Source organism: Notothenia coriiceps, unplaced genomic scaffold (genome assembly GCF_000735185.1).
Source record: "Notothenia coriiceps isolate Sejong01 unplaced genomic scaffold, NC01 NC01_scaffold00015781, whole genome shotgun sequence".
Taxonomy (NCBI): domain Eukaryota; kingdom Metazoa; phylum Chordata; class Actinopteri; order Perciformes; family Nototheniidae; genus Notothenia; species Notothenia coriiceps.
Window position 1 is genome coordinate 68547 of NW_011348482.1, and position 18938 is coordinate 87484.

At 42.1% G+C, this 18938-nt stretch overlaps 2 protein-coding genes across 2 annotated transcripts in view; one reads left to right on the plus strand and one right to left on the minus strand.

The window, feature by feature from the left end:
* Window positions 1-1277, minus strand: part of vat1 (vesicle amine transport 1) — a 35295-nt gene extending 34018 nt beyond the window's left edge. The window contains exon 1 of the mRNA XM_010775423.1: window positions 611-1277. Coding sequence (XP_010773725.1) covers window positions 611-1027 — 417 coding nt within the window. The 5' untranslated portion in view covers window positions 1028-1277. The remainder of the gene's footprint in view (window positions 1-610) is intronic.
* Window positions 1278-6194: 4917 nt separating this feature from the next.
* rnd2 (Rho family GTPase 2) overlaps window positions 6195-18938 on the plus strand; it is a 24151-nt gene continuing 11407 nt past the window's right edge. The window contains exons 1-2 of the mRNA XM_010775428.1: window positions 6195-6502; window positions 6984-7071. Of these exons, the coding sequence (XP_010773730.1) occupies window positions 6299-6502; window positions 6984-7071 (292 nt within the window). The 5' untranslated portion in view covers window positions 6195-6298. The remainder of the gene's footprint in view (window positions 6503-6983; window positions 7072-18938) is intronic.

An 18938-nucleotide genomic window follows, 5' to 3' on the forward strand; every position in this document is an offset into this window, starting at 1 on the left:
ATCCCTCGGATTGACATGTGGTTATTTGTAGACTTAGAAAACAAATGGTGCTTTTAAAATGAAATCCCTGTCTCAGTAACTAATGGGTAGGCTACTCGAAGTTGCTCAAGCTAACTGCGCACACACTTCAGCGCAATTTGAAAACTGGGGAGACAAGAGGGGCGACGCCTTCTGCTGGCTTCATTGTACTCAACTCGTTTCATTTCAACTCGTTGTGCTTATGTCTCAGAGATAAAATACATTATTATCACCCTAACAGACTTTATGCTTTACACTTTTAGATGCCAAGTAGGATACCGTGTCATTACGCACGAGTGATGATTATCACGACATGTCAAACAAAAACTACACATCAATATGTATATATGGCTCTCGTGTTAATGATTTGACTGAATATAGTATTTGCATTTCATTCATTGAGTCATGACAATGCATAGTAGTGCCTCCACTATCTCAGCAGCGATCAAAGCCTGACACGCCCATATCCAGATATAGCGGTTCAACCCCAAAATTGAACCAAGGCAAATATTTATCACTCAAACAATAAAACACACCGTAAAATGATACTTAAAGTGGCATGTGATAAAAGCTGAGAGACATGTGTGCTTACTTTTCTGTCCGTGACTTCTTCCCCTACAGCTTCCACCACCCCGGAGCACTCCATTCCCGGGGTGACCGGCGGGGACGGCAGCCGGTCGTAAAGCCCCTGCCGGGCCATCAGGTCTGCGAAGTTCAGCCCGCAAGCCTTGACCCGAACCAGGACCTCACCAGCTTTGAGCACCGGCTTTCCCTTCTTCACCTGGAGCTTCACTTTATCATAGCCCCCATAACCGGTGAGCACCAGCGCGCGGTAGGTGAACGTGTCCTCTTCGGGGACCTTCTCGGTGGTTGCCGCGGGGGACGCCTCAGCAGCTGCGGGTGCGGGCTCCGTCTTGGGCTCCTCGGCTTTGGGCTCCTCGGCGGGTTTGGTCTCCTGCTTCTGATCCACGGCGTTTTGCTGCTCGGCAGGTGCGTCCTCTCCAGACATTGTGCAGGGAGCTGTGAGACAGTGATGAGTGTAGAAAAATATTTAAATGCTTTTTTTCTTCACTACTTTTGCTTTTGTAGCCGTGGATGGGTTTGTTTTTTAGGCTTTTGCTTGCCTTGCGATTAAAAGAAAATTTGAAAGTCTAAGCTCCTTTTCAGCAGTCTTGCATGGGGACACAAACCCGACAAAGTGTGCTGGCCAGTGGCTTTCAACGCTGCGCTCTGACAGAGTGTGAGTGGGACGAGACAGAGGCAGGCTGGAAAACACGGAGAGCTGATTAAACCGGGGATTGGCTCCTGTGATTTGTGGGTTTGGCTGTCTGTGAGGGCTACACGGAAAGCCTATGGCATAAAGCAAAGAGGTGATTTGCAGATATCCTCATTATAGCTAAAAGGCAAATAAAGTGGAAGCAGCAAATTAGTCTGATTCCTTGCAAGGCTCCACAGACATTAACATTCAAATATTATGATGAAATAAGAGCAAAAGGATGTCAAATAAGGAGGTCACAAATGAAGATATTCGCCAATCAACTTTACACTGAATATTGATTTTTGAGCTTCTGTTACACATGTCAATTCAATTAACTTCCGCCCCATCAGATGTCATGAAATAGAAAACACATTAAATTAATGTACATTTTTATGAAAGTATTTGAACATTTCTGTCCATTTAACAGTGAAGTGTGCGGTGCTGGAGAAGTAGGAGGAGCCGGAGGAAATGTCTGTTTATGTTTCCTATTCACGGTAGGATTTGCAGGAACTTTGGGCCTGCGTATGGCTCATTGTTGTAACTTCCACATGCAGGCAGCTCAGATAAATATGAGTTTGTGTTGAGGTCATGCCAATTTTTGATTAAACGATAGTAACCCGCTTTGTGTTATTCAGCGATGACTGAAGGGAGGCAGAGCTATAGGGCGAGATGACCTCTCAATCAAAAGCTAGTACACATGAGACAGTGCCACTCCTGAAATACTGTATATCTATAGCAGATAGTGAGAAGGTCTTGGACCCTGACATACAACTGTCAGTGTTTTTTTGTTTCTTTCACATTAAGAAAATATAGTCTTTTCATATGTTCCAGCTCTCTGCCTTTAGAGCTGAGAGAGCAGCCAAGTGTCAATTCAGAGAGATGTGGCCACAAGAGGAGTGGTGTGACACCTTGTGGCCGTAAAGTGCCACTCAGCACTTCTGGGGCTGAAGTCAGCAGAGTCCCAATCAATAGCCCACAGGGGCTTAATGGTGTAGGATGGAGGCATTATTGATTGGCCACGTTGACACAGGCAAATGTTACAAGGCATATTGTCTGTTCTTTCTTACCAACCGCTCTGAGCTACTCTGAATACACATAAGTATGCTATGGGTGCTCGCAGAGATGGCTCTTCTCCTCATTAGCTCTGACACGGCCAGCATGGTTATGTTCGAGCAAAGCTCAGTCAGGAAAATGTCTTGGACTGCAAGTTGGAGTCTGGAAAAAGGATTAGAAGAGAATCATAATGCAAAGGCCTCCTGTAATAGTTTCACTGCGAGTTCAAGTAATATTCATGCTCCAACCAAACAGCTTTTTGAAAAATGTGTCCATCATAAAATGTCTGTGGTTAAAGGAGCACGGGAATAGGATGCAGGAACAGAGATGTACTGCTTTGTACACCTGGCATAATTTAGATACTGTCTTTACTGTTTAGGTAGGTTACTGGATGCATAATGTTGCACAGTGGTGTCATTTGACCTGGATAAAGGACTGTGTCACCACTCTGCCTGGCAAACAAGGCTTCAGGGAGTCTGGACTCTCTCTGAGGATATGTGTGCCTGAAATACAAACATGTATGTTTGCTTTTTCCATTAAACCTGGGCAAACACTAAGGATTTACAACAGATCATGCAAATCCTGTGAATGCTGCCTGCATTAATTATTACTATGGATGTAAAAAAAACTACTTAATATTCTGTGGTTATAGTGACTGACCTGTGTATTACCTAAAGCAGGGGTCAACAACCTTCAACTATCAAGAGCCATTTTGCCCCCTTTGCCACTCATTTAAATATGTATGGAGCCGCAAAACATATTTCATAACACAGCTCTAATTGTAAGTTTTATATATAGTTCTAAACAAACAATAGTGTGTTGCATCTGTGAACTTATAGATTGACAATAAAGAAAACATTTGAATGTCTATGTGTGTTTTTACCTGTTAGAAAGTAATAAGCAGCAAATGCTGTGTGCTTGTTCTGGAATGTCTTCCACAATTCTATTTTTACTGGTTTGCTAATTTCTCACAATTTCTCACGGATAAAGGTAAGCCATTATTGTTTGAAGTTAAAGCAAAGGAATCTATACACAGATAATTAACTATTTCATTTGTGATTTTTCTTTTCCGGATTGATCCTTTGTTAGTTTTCAAAGGCCGGGAAATAGACGTAGTAAGATGTAAGGCATATATTAGCTGATGAAATATAAAACCTCTTTTTATTTAGTTGTCACAATATCATCTCAAAATCCAAGATAACAAGTGTTCTTTTCCTAAAATTGCCCTCGTTGTAAAAAAAAAAAAAGAATGACTTATTAATTTCAATGTTATTTTTTGTCAAAGCTACTGGGAGCCTGCAGAGCCGCGGGTTGCCTCTCCATGACCTAAAGTATTAAGTTGCCCAAATGTATTATTGGTCTTTTAAGCTTAGTTAACTTCTTGGTGTACACAGGTAAATGTTATTCTTTCATGCAATATTAAAATGTCCCAGAGTAAGATGCTGAATCTTTTTTCATTGCTGGCGTTTGGTCCCCAATCATTTAGTTCATGACCCCCATTAAATACGTAGTATGTAGTATTATGTCCTGGCATTCTCAAAAGGTCAAACACAATATATCCAGTTGCCTTCTGAGATTGCTTCATTTTTATTAGTATTTAGAGGCGAGCAGAAGGTAACAGAACAGTACGCATACTAATATATGGGAACAGAACACTACACCCAATTGCTGTCGGATGCAGCACAATATAGCCAGCCACGAGATTGAGTGTAAATCACCTACTGTACCGTTAACTGTAAGTATTTATGCAAACATAAATGCTTTTAAAAATATCAAGAGTGTAATTACCATGTGAGGCATCTTTCCCCCTCACATTTTGTTATAAAACAGCACACAATGAAAGTAATAAAGGTTATTGCGGGCATTAAGTGAAATTAATTTAAACATGTTTGGGAAATATTTCATATAGGTCCATTTAAAACGAGAGGATTAGATATTTGTCTGAGTCCTAAAAAGTCGAAGCTAAAATGATCTAAAAGCCTGCTCTAGTAAAGAATACACACTGCCACCTGCTGTTGGGACTGAATAAAGTCAGTTCCCAGCTTTGCAGATATATGCCTCTAAAATGTGTACCAGCCTTTTAATGATGAGTTGAAAGAATGTTGCGAGTGCTTTTGAAAGCTTTGAAAATGTAACTTAAAAAACAAGCATGCAATAAAGCCTCCAGAAACAAGCAGGGAAAGAAAGAATACAACAATATTATACTCAAGAAAAGTAGTCCTTCTTGTGTAAAAAGGAACTTAGATAAAAGGGAAAAAGTAGATAAATTATAAACCTCTTCTTCTTTATAGTCTTACATTAATTAACCAGAAAAGAGGACACCATGCAGACAAATAACACAGAAATGAGAGACATTATAGAAAACAGGACTATGGAAAATGCATTGGAAATGTTAAGCCACATCAATTAAATAACCTTAGACTTTATATATAGCAACAACAGTAGAAGAAAACATTATGAATGCAACAACAAATAAAAAGCTTTACTGCTAAATGAGGACTTTTACATGTAATGGAGTGTTTTCACATTGCTATATTAGCACTTTTACTAAATTAATACTTTTGCGACCACTGAAAGAGAAACCCTCCTTACAATCCAAGATGACAATGTATCTTGGCCTTGAGGTAGTCTGGTCAAACCAATCGGAAGGTGGTTCGATCCCAGCCCCTGCAGTCAAAATGCTGATGTATCCATGGGCAAGATACTTAACCCCAAGTTGCTTCCAATAGCCATCATCTGCGTGTGAATGTTAGTTTCCCCAAGAAAATGGCACCTTTTATTGCAGCTCAAAGTACTTTGAGGGGTCGCAAAGACAGGAAAAGCCCGATGTAAATGAGCTACAAATACAGTCAATCACAAGCCACCGTATATAACAAATAGTTTAATAGTTTCCTGGTCTGGTGTATTATAGATTTATTGTGGTTTCCTACACAATGTGTAGGAAATGTGTTTCCTTTGTAGAGCTTTCTTTTGCCACTTGCAGATGTAATATAGTGTAAGTATAATCTTTGTCCAGAAGGTGGCAGTGTCGCTCTGCAGAGGAGAAAACATGACTCAAAAGTGCTGACCTGTCCTGGCACGTGGTGGCCTGTTATTTAATCATCTCATTCACAAAAAAACAATAACTCATCCGTAACGCTTACAACATCAAATAAATGCAATGCGATGAGAACCATAAAGACAGCCCAGTCAACTTTAACTACTTAATTTGATGGACTATTTTATCTATATACTCTGCAATTATTGGATCTCCATTAAGAGGTCATGCTGGCACTAAATCAAGAGGCATAATGTGCAGAACATTAATGCTGCTTTCCCAACAGTGATGATGAGTAATAGGTTGTTAGTCAGTAATCATTATATGAAAATATAGACACAATACATTTGCAAGCAATGAGGAAGAAACTCTGTCCCAATGGGCTCTGCTGAGCACTTAATAGCAATATCAGTGATATTTTCACCTGATGTTTAACCTGGAGGTCAAAAATAAAGTGTGTTAAAGTCACATTGTTAGAGGCTATTTTTAGATCCAATATTTCAAGGGACTCTTTATTCTGTGCTTTCAATTTTATATATTTTTTAAATCTGATGTTTCAAATGTAACGTTCCAGTATCCAATATGACTTTTAGGGATAGAACAGGAGGTGACATTATCTCCATAAACTCTTGAAGTCAAACTTTATCATGAAGATATTAGAGGAATACCATAGACACCAAAACACACAAAATCAGCTCACTACAAACTATTTGTCCCACAGACCCTTTATTTCCCATAATTGAGCAGCCTATTACAGTTGAGTGATGTGACTCAGGCGTGAATACCAGGGAGGCGTGGCCAGTGATAAAACCTCCGGAGTTCTCGGGAGGCTGTGCGCTCCTGCCCAAGGTTCCTGTAGCAGTAGACAGAGCAGCGGCACGCGGAGCTGCGCGAGGACACAAGGAGCTGGATAACGCGCACCGGGTCGGCGCATGTATTTGTTCATTATTCTTTCCCGTCTTTTATTCCGCTGCATCTCCTATGCTGGGTGCACTCCATCCCCGCGTCAACAACACACCTCTCACGGACAAAACATGGACAGTCTAGGCAGCCGCTGTAAGATTGTGGTGGTCGGGGATACGCAATGTGGGAAAACTGCACTCCTGCACGTTTTTGCCAAAGACTCCTATCCAGAGGTAGGTCTGTCAAAAGTGTTAATTCAGGTGTTTTTAATTCTCTCATAACTGAGATCAGGAGTGAACGAGAAAGCCATTAAAACGCTAAACTGAGCGAGTCAACTTCAGCACTTGTTCAGCAGGTTACATCCACCTGTCTTATGAGATATGTTCCATTACATAGAGAGGAAGCGCTGAGAGATCTGTAATAAACGCCTGTAAAACCACAGTAATGGTCCTTTAACGTGTACATTTACTTTTATTGTGTCTGCAGTACAGCCCAAAAACACTTTAAGGCGTTGTCTTCATCTGTTAACTCACTATATTTCTCAAATACAGTACTAGCTTTGCCATGTGAATTATATCAGTCTATAGTACACTATTTATTTGCTGTATCATACAATATTTTTTACCAACTAAACTCTTGTGAAGCCTGATCTGTAAACACCAGCTTATCATGTAAAACTTAATAGGAAAACTAAAATACATCTCCTTTTTACAGAACTACGTGCCCACTGTGTTCGAAAACTACACAGCCAGTTTTGAGATTGAGAAGCACCGGATAGAGCTGAATATGTGGGACACATCAGGTAAGAACATTTTACATCTCTGTCTGCACTTTCTCCAGAAGACTTATACACTATCCACTCCCAGCCCTGCCATGGGAGGCCTGACTGCCTCAAACTCCTCTCTCCAACTTTTCCAGCAGTCAACTCTTTTATGGATTGCTTAAACCTTGCCAACTTCAGATGTCTTTTGTTTTAAAACACTTTCTTTTTAGCTCAGTGCATCAGCTATTTATGATTGTTGTCTTTGCTAGAAACATTGGTGCCAGCCATGTCTCTTGGTGCCTTGTGTTTGCATTCCTCTCTGTGCTGTGCTGTCCACTGTGTGTGGCTCTTCCCATGCTCCGGCCGGGGTCAGGAGACTGTCTGGGGGGAGTAAGGGGTGAGGGCGTGGGTAATTGAGACAGGATGGGCCTGAAGGGTTAAGTAACTACCCTTACTGTTTAAGTGTTTTCATCAGACTGATGTATGCTTTGCTGAAATATCAGCCAGATATGATAAATGTTGACAGCTGAGTTTCTTCCTTTACCCTTTTCAGACGCATAAACAGCCCATCTGATATTACGTTTTATTTGCATTACACATCAATATAAAGAGAGTGTTTTAAGTGTTTACACATCTGTCCACCACACTTTAACTCCCTTTAACCAGGAGTGTCAATTCACAATAGCTACAAAACATGCATACATCTACGTGTTCATGCATTCACATACAAACACAACCCCGAAAACACTCGACATCCATGCAAAATTTCATTCTTCTTGGATGGAAACTGTACCAATCAAAGCTTGGGTAACATCTTTGTTTGACCGACTGACAGAGAAAGCTACAGAGCTGCTACTTGCAGCATAAAATGTCAAATTTCACAGGCAAATTTGGTTAAAACGGCTGGTGACATCAGTGTCAAACAATGCCGTTCCACATGAAGGAGTCCCTGTCAGCAGTGTTGTTTCTCTGACAAAAAGATATCCTCACTATGTCTAGTAAATCACTTTCTATGTATTTGAGCTCCAGTGTATGAATATGATTCCTGCTAAGACAGTAGTTATGACCACCAGGCAGTGAGCCTCCTCCACAGAAAGCCATGGTCTACTTTCCCATTCTTGTCAGCATGGGTGGATTAATGGCTGTGAGCTAGCGGGAGATCTGCATCTCATCATGGTCATCTCAGGCCCGAGGCTCTTGTCAGCCATCTGACCAGTGACATGCCTGGCCAGTCATACGACGGAAGAGGGGATTTCCCAAGTGGGAAGTCTTTCTTTTACCATAAACATTCCCAAACCCAAGACTATGGAGAGATGATGACAGTATTCCTGTTACATGGTCAGTCAGTGAAAGAATGTTGTTTTTCTTTGGACCTCTGGTCAACCCGGGAGTAAATCTGATTGAGCCTGTCAGTCAGGGGCCGGGGTCCTCTGAGGCCCTGGGCCACAACTTAGAACAGCTCCTTATCTCTGGGCTTTAGGAGCCTAATGATGTAGTGGGAATGTTCTGCTCTGTCCATCTTTAAAACCCTGGATCACCTTTGGCAGTGTGAGTCTTTAACCTTCCGGCAGAAGTGGCCCAACCCACAACAAACATGACGTCACCCAACCCACAGGGCAAAAGAGAGAGAGAGAGAGAGAGTGAGTGAGTGAGTGAGTGAGTGAGTGAGTGAGTGAGTGAGTGAGTGAGTGTGTGTGTGTGTGTGTGTGTGCTTCTGCATGTGCTTTCAGAGGTCCTTGTGTGGTATGCCATTATTCACTGATTCACAGCAAACACAGCTGTTCACATTTTCGCTCAACAAGAAAAAATAATTGGCTCACACTTGGATGAAAAAGGCTTTCATCAAAAGGAAATAGTCTCCCTTCGGTTCTCTTTCACATTTTTTGTATTGCCCTTCTCCCGCTTTAGCTGCCCTTTTCTAGCTTAGTTTATTTTAATATAATGTTTCTCATGTACACTAGCACCAGCTCAAGTTCAGTGGCATGGTCACTCCATCATAACACAGTGAAATGCTCTAGATGTACTCACCGAGGGGAAGTACATTTGTGACGTGCTTTGGCCTAGATTTAAACTTTAACCGTGACCTGTGAAATCAGTCTGTTGGCCGCTTGCAAACCGTCTCGATAGTGCTGACCTTTGTGGGAACCAAAGGGAGTCCAAAGCAGAGTAAGGAGCTATACCAACAGAGCTTCACACCCCATTCACTGTTATAAAATCAGCCACAAAATCATGCATCCAGTAACTGCTATTTTGAAAATAAATGAATTGTTTTGTGCCACTTTCTGCTGGCTACAGTGCGTCGGACAGTTTAATTTCAACCTGACATTTACCTCAGTCAATCCTCCACATGCTCTTCTGAAGCATTATCCTATTTCCCCTATACAGTTATTTTTACCACAAGCTTTCAGCCTCTTCACATAAAGTATTGTCTCCCTTTTAATTGCTGCCGAAGTCTGCCTCCTGTGGTGAGGTTCTGTTCACAAAGCATTATTGATCTCTATCCAAGGCATGGCTATTCAAACGGCTTGCGTCTTGCCTGGCTCACATTTCTCCGGGATGGTTAGATGTGCATTGTCATTCAAATGCTCCGGGCATTTGTTGTTGCTCCATTGATTGGTTTGTTCTCATTATTTCCAGTTCTTCCATAAGGTCTTGTCCTTGCCGTTTGGGTGAAAACAATGGTGAGGTGTTTATCTAACTGAGGTCATTACTGAGTCTGTATGTCTGTGTTTGTGCGTTTGTTTTGCAGCTCCAAATGAATGGGTATTTTTAGAAACATTTAACAGAAACATGGAGGTCATGTGGCTTCAAAGACTCAGAGGGCAATTTTGTGCTGTGTTTTGTATTCCGCTCCACACTATTAGTTGAACAAGGTCAATTAGAAAGTGAGTGAATGGAATTCCAATGAGAAAAAACATTGTATGACTGTATTTAGATGAAGCCACATTATAGATGGTGTAACCATTGCCTGTATCTGTTAAGTGGTCAAAATGTCAATGTGGCTCTTGATAACTTGTCTGAGAGCCATTAGTGATTATTATCGATGCTCATCGGCCTCATTGGTATTCAGCCAGTCAGTTTTCTCTACTGAGCCCGAGGCATTAGTGCACTTTTCCTCTCTTCCCAATATGGTAAGGATGCCTGGGAAAGATTCCCTCTAGCCTTGGCCTAAGAGTAAAATCCTGCTAAGAGGTGTGTGTGTTTCTGACAAGCTGGGTTTCCCCAAACTTCCCACAGCAGTACACTCACGTATCTTTCTGTTTCTCCTCTTCACTGCCACTAATGCCTGACCTGATTCTCACATGAAAACCACACCTCTTACTTTCTGTTTAGTCACTTTTAGAGTGTGCTTTCAAGTGGCAATCCACAGGAATCTTGTTTTTCTTTCTTCTTTTGCTGACATCACTGCTACTAATCGCTCAAACTGTTTTCCCCCCACTGTATTTCCCCCAATCTTATCACTTGTCAATGACATTTGAGTTTCTGTTGAGTTTTTTTGACTGATGTTGGATATATTTTTTCCTTACAAAACCACCCAGTTTTTCCTCTATTTATTTCTAAACAAAGTACTGCTGCTGGGAACATGAAACGCATAACTTGCTGTGCAGTGAAGGCTTTTCTTTTGCAATAGAACTGCCTAAACCCAAATGTTCACAGTTTGACACACTATTGTACTGAACTGTCAGTGGAAGAGAGCAGAAAACATTTACTTATCCAAACATTTCAGATGTATAGGACATTCGTAAATAAATGCCACTCTCATACATTTCAGTGCCTCTTTTTACTTTTGAGTCTTGGTCTGATAAATTCATGTTTAATGTTTTTTTGTGGCTCACTTCTCATGACACAGCTTTCTTGACTTTTCACAGTCAGAGGTGGGATTGTTTTGACTCTTGAGATGGTAACAAGACACTGCAGGTGTGTTACAACACTCAGTGCCAGCGCTCGAACAAAGTCACAGTCTGACTGTCTCCCTCCTCTCATACTGACTTTCCAACATTCCTGGAGTCTCTATGCTCTACAAACTCCACATTCTCTGCGCACTGGACCAGTAGGGCCTCCAGAGGCTTGCAAAAACACACTGCATTCAGTGGGCTTTCTCTTACTCATCACTTTACACTTAATCAATCTTTAATAGACAATGAGTGAACTACAAACACAATGTAGAGAACAAAAAAGAATCAACAGAAACCTCTTTGCCCTCAATTCTACAGCCCACTGGAGGCAGAGGATGCACAGTAAGTGCCGTCCGACCCAAGGAGAGCGCATTAGGATCACAGGAGATACCATCAACTGCTCTGGCCTCAAACAGTTGGTCTATTTGGCCTCTCTGAATCACTACTGTAATTTTACACACAAGATTAAATAATGAATGGCAAAATGTCCTTCTATTCTATCCGAACAAGTTTCAATTGGAGAATGAGATTGTGTTTATTTGGTTGTCACCTGCTGGAAAGGGAGCTGCCTATTTAACCACAGACAACTTCTGTATACACAAAGTCTAAACCCTTATAGTAGTTCCCTGTCTTTGCCTAATCAGCCCAGGGAAATAACTGCCTTAACAAAACCTGTTTTGATGATACATAGCAGGCTGGAAGGCACTCCCAAAAGAATGACTGCATGACAGTTTCGTGTAGCTAGTAAACACAAGATATTGAGATGTTGTTGAAATACTGTAGTACTGAAGTAACAATTTTGACCCACCATGTTGGGTAATTAGCATTTTCCCAATGACTAATTGTCAGAAACCCAAAGACATTTGGTTTACAATAATATAAAAAAGGAAAAAGCAGCCAATCCTCACAATTGGGGAGTTGAAACAGTGAATGTTAAACATATTTTCATGAAAAATGTCATTTTGTCTTATAATGACTGCCTATGCTTTTTGTAGGCATGCTAACAGTATGGCTTTAGTGATGGCAATGTTGGTGTTCTGGCTGATGTAAGACTTGGCTCCAAAATGAAATACCTCAACAGACACTGGAAGAGTGCCTTACAATATGGTGAAGTCATTTGTGTTCCCCAGAGGATGAGTCATAATGACTTTGGAGATTGTATGACTTCATCTAGCACCACCATCAGGTCAAAACTTAAAATCTGCAACACTAATGTTATTTCCATCAGCCTCAGTGGTTGTTTGTATGTTAGTTATTGGTCACATTCCTTAAAGGTCCCCTATTATACTGTTTTTCATCAATATATTATAGGTCTCAGATATATACAAAACATGCCTCTGAAGTGTCCACAGATCATTGTAGCATCCCATAATCCCCTCTGTTTCAGCCCTGTTTCAAAAGTGCTGATTCTCTGTCTGTTACTTTAGATGAAAATAAGGAGCAACTCCCCACGCCCCTCTGTGAGTTAAAAAAACACAATAGTGCTCTAGGAGGAGATTAAGGTAATAAGGTGGGCGGGTGTTACCTTGGTTGGTTATTGGCTAATGGTTACACAAGCAAAAAAATCGTTATGACATCATAAAGTGGCCAAAATCTGATCAGCTCATTTTCAGACAGGTGTTTTTATAAATGGATCAGGACAAAAAGAGAGAAAATCTTTTTTCCTGAAACTTTCAGAATCTCTTTACACAGAGGGGACACATGATGATGTATAAAACTTAGCACTTATATACTAATAAAGGACTGGCTTATCTAAAGCCAGTTGAGTAGCACTTGAAATGTTTTAACTATGAAACCTGATGTACTTATATGATTCTGTTTTCTTCAAGTTTGTATTTTGTTAGTCGAACGCACTTATTGTAAGTCGCTTTGGATAAAAGCGTCAGCTAAATGCAATGTAATGTAATGTAATAAAAGAACAAGTGTATTTTGCATAATAGGTGACCTTTAATACTTACCTAAGATGGTAAACATTACACCTGCCTAACATCAGGATTTTAACATTGTCATGGTGAGCGTGTTATCATGACGACTTGACGTTAGCTAAATGCACTGCTAGCATGGCCGTTGACTCTGACTCTTGAAGCATGACACGTCCTGTCAGGTGCAGTCTGACTCACAGTATGCAGCCTGTACTCATAAGCCTGCCATTGGCCACCTATTTCAAACTAAATTCTCCTCCCCTTCTGCCATATCTGCTGTATGTTTTGCAAGGTCCCCGTTGTTGTGTCCTAGCACAGCGCTGCCAAGATGGTTGTTATTGTACGAATACAAACAACCCAGAACTTTGTTTTTCTTCTGTGTAGAATTATGATTAGTTTAACTAGGCCTTTCTCCAGAGCTGTCAGTGTGGTGATAAGCCTGGCTATGGGAGAGTACTTCAGGTGTAGCATTTTGTATTGTGTTTGTTAAAACAACCCACTGTAAACCTTTTAATGGAAGTTTCCTTTTTCAATAAGGTGGCCGAGCACAGAGTTAAGTTGTTAAAATGTCATTTGAGTTGTGATTATCTTGATGTTTCAAAGGGCTAGAAATAAACTTGGGCTTTTGTTCCATGTGTCTAATCTCCAGACAGTTACTGGAAAAGCCTGTGGAGCTATTTTGGACAAAGGGGGTACCGTTCTGTCCTCCAGGCCCTTATGAGCTCAACAGCAAAATCACAAAGAACAAATTCCAGCCCCTCCATGACCCTCATCCCCTTGGGGTCAGGCTTGGGATGAGCCTGCAGCCCACAGAGACATTTTACATATAAGAAATCAAGAGGGGAGAGATGAGTGTGGGGAAGTGGATGTGCAGACTTTTTTGATACTTTAATGTAGATTATACACACCACCTGATATCTCATAGTCAATGATTTAAGTGCCTTCTGGACTGATTTCTCCTATGATCAGGAATAAGGGGGCTCACTAATACATGCAAATACATGCATTTTAACTTCATATGGGAAAGAAAATGTAAATGTAGTATGCCTGTAGTGAGTAGTTTTACCTTAACAGCCATCAAGGGGCTGTTGAGGGCATTAAATGTCCAGGTTCTCCATTTCACTAAAGTCACACATGAGTGTTTATAACTTAAATGGCACAGAAATATAGAAACATCGACGCCTCATATTTTTAAATGAATCTAAAATACACATTCCCTTCTTGTTTCCCTTTATGCAAATAATAAACTTCCTAAATAGTGATGGTCCCATGCACAGTGCTGCACCTCATTGCACCCTGACCTTTGAGAGGTTTGTGTGACATTATGGAAACTCTGACGGAAAGCCAGCAGGTCGGGCTGCTGGGCTGGATGTTTGGGTTTTTGGGCAGGCGAGCAGCTGTGCTCCATCCCTGGAGCTTAGCACTCCGTGAATCATATTCTTAGATCGTTACACAAAGGGTCAACAAGCTTAGGGAGGAAGTGGCTGCCTGTATGAAAGAACAGAATAATTGTTTGTGTGCAGGAGAGCAGATAGCAACTTCTCTTGAGGCCGATTTTCAGTTATCTTTCATCTGTGCCATTTATTTACCCTCCACTATTTTCTTTAACTCAAGATGTTCTTCATCTCCGATAGCCCATTAGTGAAGGCAGTTTCTGAAGCGCTGTGTTAAGGTCACCAGCAGTCAGGGGCAGTGTTAAGCAGAGAGTGGGCAGAAGCGCTGCATGAAAGCCAGCCAGCTGCACTGACAGGAACACACAGGCTGTAATTTCCACACAGAATATCTGATCTCCTCGGTGACACAGTGAAACACACAAGCACAGACACCTATATTCACACACAGAAGTGCAGCATGTCTCTGCACCACACAGGCATGTACCCCCCCCCTTTCTGTCCTGCTTTTACATGCATAAAAAAACATTCTGAGCATCCCACATGTCAACCCGACCGTAAACATTCAAACAAGGACTTCTTGAAGGCCCCAGAGGAGACATACTCCCATCCCTTCTGATCTCTTATCTCTGTCTGAGGAGCCTGTAAATGTGACCATGGATACAGCTATGAGCTGAGAGCCACCACACATTCCTCCACCACATCTCAGCCACTGTGCACTCAGCTTTATGCCGAGCACCAGGCAAAAGTGTAAAATCTGCTTAAATAGCATGTCCACAGCTGAATCGCACTGCACGCTCCTGATAGGCTGTACGGATTTTACTTTGTTAATGTGCCAATGGAATAATAAGAGTGAATGAACACTAACTGGGTAGAATTAAGAAGGGTCTTTTTGTACAAGGTGAATACAAAGATCACTTAAGGCTTTTCATGAGCTCACACTGACTCAGATTACATGCCCTGTTTTAAGCTGTGCCATGCCCTGCAGAGGAGAATGGAGCTAAATAATTACTGGCAGACATTAAAAAGGAAAAAATGAAGATATGAAATTGTATTGTTAGCAAGAATACAAAAGGGCAGATTTGAGAAAAGATTGTAATTAAAGGTAACCTCACCCCCAAATTGATCACTTGTATATCAATTACTCATGCTGTCTTTCCTTAAACATGCTCACTACTTCTCATCACATGCATTTCCACTAAAACCTTAAGATTTAAAACAATTTGTGAGAGGGAAAATTACGTAAACAATATAGATATGATTCGGAAAAGTTTCTTGGAGTAAACTTCGGAATTGCTTCAAAAGTAGGCGTGCACAATGCTAACATTGTAAACATTATTTAATATTATCCAATTTATTTTCTAGGTCAATTTGGCCAATACATCTTACTTTTTCATACATTTAAAAAAATAAAATAAATCACACCCCTTTTATACTACAGAAAAATATACGTGTCTGTGTGTGATGGATACGGGTGAGTGCATGTAAACATGTGTGTAGGCATGTGTGTGATGTACAATGGGTCTGTGTATGTGAATTCCAACAGCTCTGACCCGGCGACCTCTCCTATTGTTTCCCAGCTGACCAGAGGCGTAATGGGGGGCTGATAGGGGCGCTGGGGTAGGGGCTGGGACACAATGAGGCTGGAAAGCTCAGCAGCTGCTCCGCCCAATAGGCAAAGGGATAGGGGGAGTGAGGGTTTGACGTGAGTAAAAAGCATGGGGGGCGGGGGCCCTCAGAGCATGTTATAAGAGCAGCAAGTGTTCACTAGATTGAAAAGTGGAAAAAGGGGACAGAAGGAGAAGTGTACATCTGTGCTTTTCCCACCCCCCACTCTTCAAGGCTTTTTGTTGTGTTGGTGGCACCTTTGGGACCTGACCCTCTGTGGTCCTTGGGGATGGAGACACACAAACGCCAACTGTGTCACACTCTTAAACCTCTGCAGCACTCGTGTTACAAGATTAATACACAGCTTTGGACATATAAATAATCTGTTAGATAATTGAATGCAGTGCTTTTGTCTGTTATATTAGGAGATGGAGGAAGTGCGCTTTGTGCAACCTCTTTCTTCATTGACCTGTAACATGATATATGGCACGATGCAAATGAATCCTTTGACACAACCGGAAGTTATTGATCCTACATGTTGTCACTTCAAGGGTACATGCACTTGACCTGACAAACGAGAAGTATTAAAATGATAAATGAAAGACTAACACTAACAACCACCAGTTTGATGCTGGCGTCCATCCATCCATCTTCTCCCGCTTATCCGTGGTCGGGTCGCAGTTCCAGCAGAGAGCCCCAAACGTTCTTTTCCCTGGCCACATCAACCAGCTCTGACTGGGGATCCCAAGGCGCTCCCAGGCCAGCGAAGAGATTTAATCCCTCCACCTGTTCATAGGTCTACGCCTTGGTCTCTTCTCTGTAGTATGGAGATAACACTAACATGTCTTGCTACGCCAGCACCGTTCATGTGATTGGAAGATAGTATTTAACAAGAGAAAAGACAAAAACAAATACACCCCGACACTAAACCAGGCATTTGTTCCTATTTGAACAGCAGCAGCGAAGGCCTCAGTCATTCAGGCAGACAGGAAACCCACCCAGGGAACTTTTGCTCTGTGAGATTTTTGCCGGTCCTCTCCCTGTTCCGAGTGAAACAAAACCTGAGGCAGAGCCAGCTTTGATCAGTACACTTCAAACAGCCCCACTGACTGGTTCTGCTGCTCCCGAAGCTAACGCTCAGTCTCTCTCGCCCCCTACCTCCACCGGAGCAACAACCCTCTCAGCATCCGTCTGCAACCCATCTGAGCGTAAGGGGATACAGGGAGGGAGGCCGTCTTTCACCTCCACCCTTCACTCTCCACCTGCAACCCGCTCACACACACTCAACAGATCCCATCATTTATGGATGACTTTATTTATAAACAAGATCCAATGCGCTCTCTTTCTCGCTACTGCTGCTTTTGTGGAAGCGAAATTGCACTTGAAGTAGTGCCGTGTCTCTCTTGCAGTCTCCCTGGGGGGGTTCACAGTGGGCTGTGGGATGGACAGCACCATGATAGGGATGTGTTTGGATGGTTATGCACTGGAGGAAGTGGAGTCGATAGAGCAGAGGATGTCCTTTTCCACTCACAAGCTTTTCTTTCATACGCCTGTGTAGCTACTGCCTGAATCTTCTCAAGTTTTCCTTCATAACAGACTGACAACTGTGGACAGAGAAGCTGCAGTCAGTGTTATTACAAGTCTTTTGAAAATTCCCGTAAATATTTGATATGAATTGATTTAGGATTTATTGTCAATATTGGTGATCAACGCATCTACAATCTGGATGTAGCTGTAGAGCATTGGCTCCCCCACGGTACCGATCTGATTATCTCTTAAGGAGTAAAACTGGATACTCCAGCTAGCCCGCTTTATTTAGAAAATGTCTGAAATCTTCTGCTTTAACATGTAAAAGTTGAGCAACCAAAATGAAATACAGCCAAAAAAACCTTGCAGTCTGTGTTGGGGATATCGGAACCAGCTGGGGTCCAACACTGAACACTTAAAGAGGTTGTGCAAAGAATAAATAATCCTAGAGTCAGCATCTGGTGTGCTTAACTGGCTCTTGTCTGTTTTTATAAAAACTGTGTTATAGGGTGGATCTTGTCCTAACAGTCTGCTATTACAACTATGACAAGACCCAGCGGTTCTGGTGCTTGAGGAAACACAGAAACAGATAAAGAGACGTTCTGCGTGCACTCCCTTTCCACAGCCCGCAGTCCTTCACAGCTTCCTCACACAAACAAACCTGGGTACTGTTTATATTGTAACATCAAAACACATGAACATCCTCAAGTAAATGAAGAGTCATCGAAGGGTGAACCAGATTGCCACACCAAATCTACAGTCATGTCATCAAACATTAGGAAGGGTGAAATCAAAGCAGAGAAAAGAGTGGTGTGGGTGTTTTTCAAGCGAGGCAGGGAATATATAAATCGAGAGAAGAATTGAGCGACAAAAGAAGCTTAGTGATCGTTAAAAGCAAAGTGCAGCATGAGCCAGAGCCTTAGACAAGACACAGAGATCAAACAACAGGAGATGAAATTCAAAGCTAGTTCTCCGGCAGAATGAGACTCTGTGTGTCTGTGATTATAAAAAAGGGACTGGGGGTGAGAAGAAACCAAAAGCGGACACACTACTTCATCTCCATACCCCTGGGGCCCAGAGCAGGAAGCAGACAGTATTGCTTCTCTGTCCCCTTGCTTTCAGCGCTGTGGCCAGCTCCGCTTTTCATCCTGTGTTTCGACGACAGACACAGGCATTAACTCCTCGGCAGCAGAGCTCAGAGCAGATCCGTGGAAGGTGCTTGATGCCCTTCAAAGGCTGCACTTCCTCCACAGGGAAAGCGCAGGGAGCTTTGATCAATATCCCCTGTGTGAAGGCTGCAGACATGGAAGGTTAATGGCCATTTAACCCAGTGTCACCTCCACTGTCCCGGCTCTGCGCTAATGCCTTTGAAAACTTGACACAGCTATCTCTTTTACAGACCAACAGCTTCACGCTGTGTGTGTGTGTGTGTGTGTGTGTGTGTGTGTGTGTGTGTGTGTGTGTGTGTGTGTGTGTGTGTGTGTGTGTGTGTACGTAGTAGTACGTACGTAACGTACGTACGTACGTACGTAACGTACGTAACGTACGTACGTACGTAACGA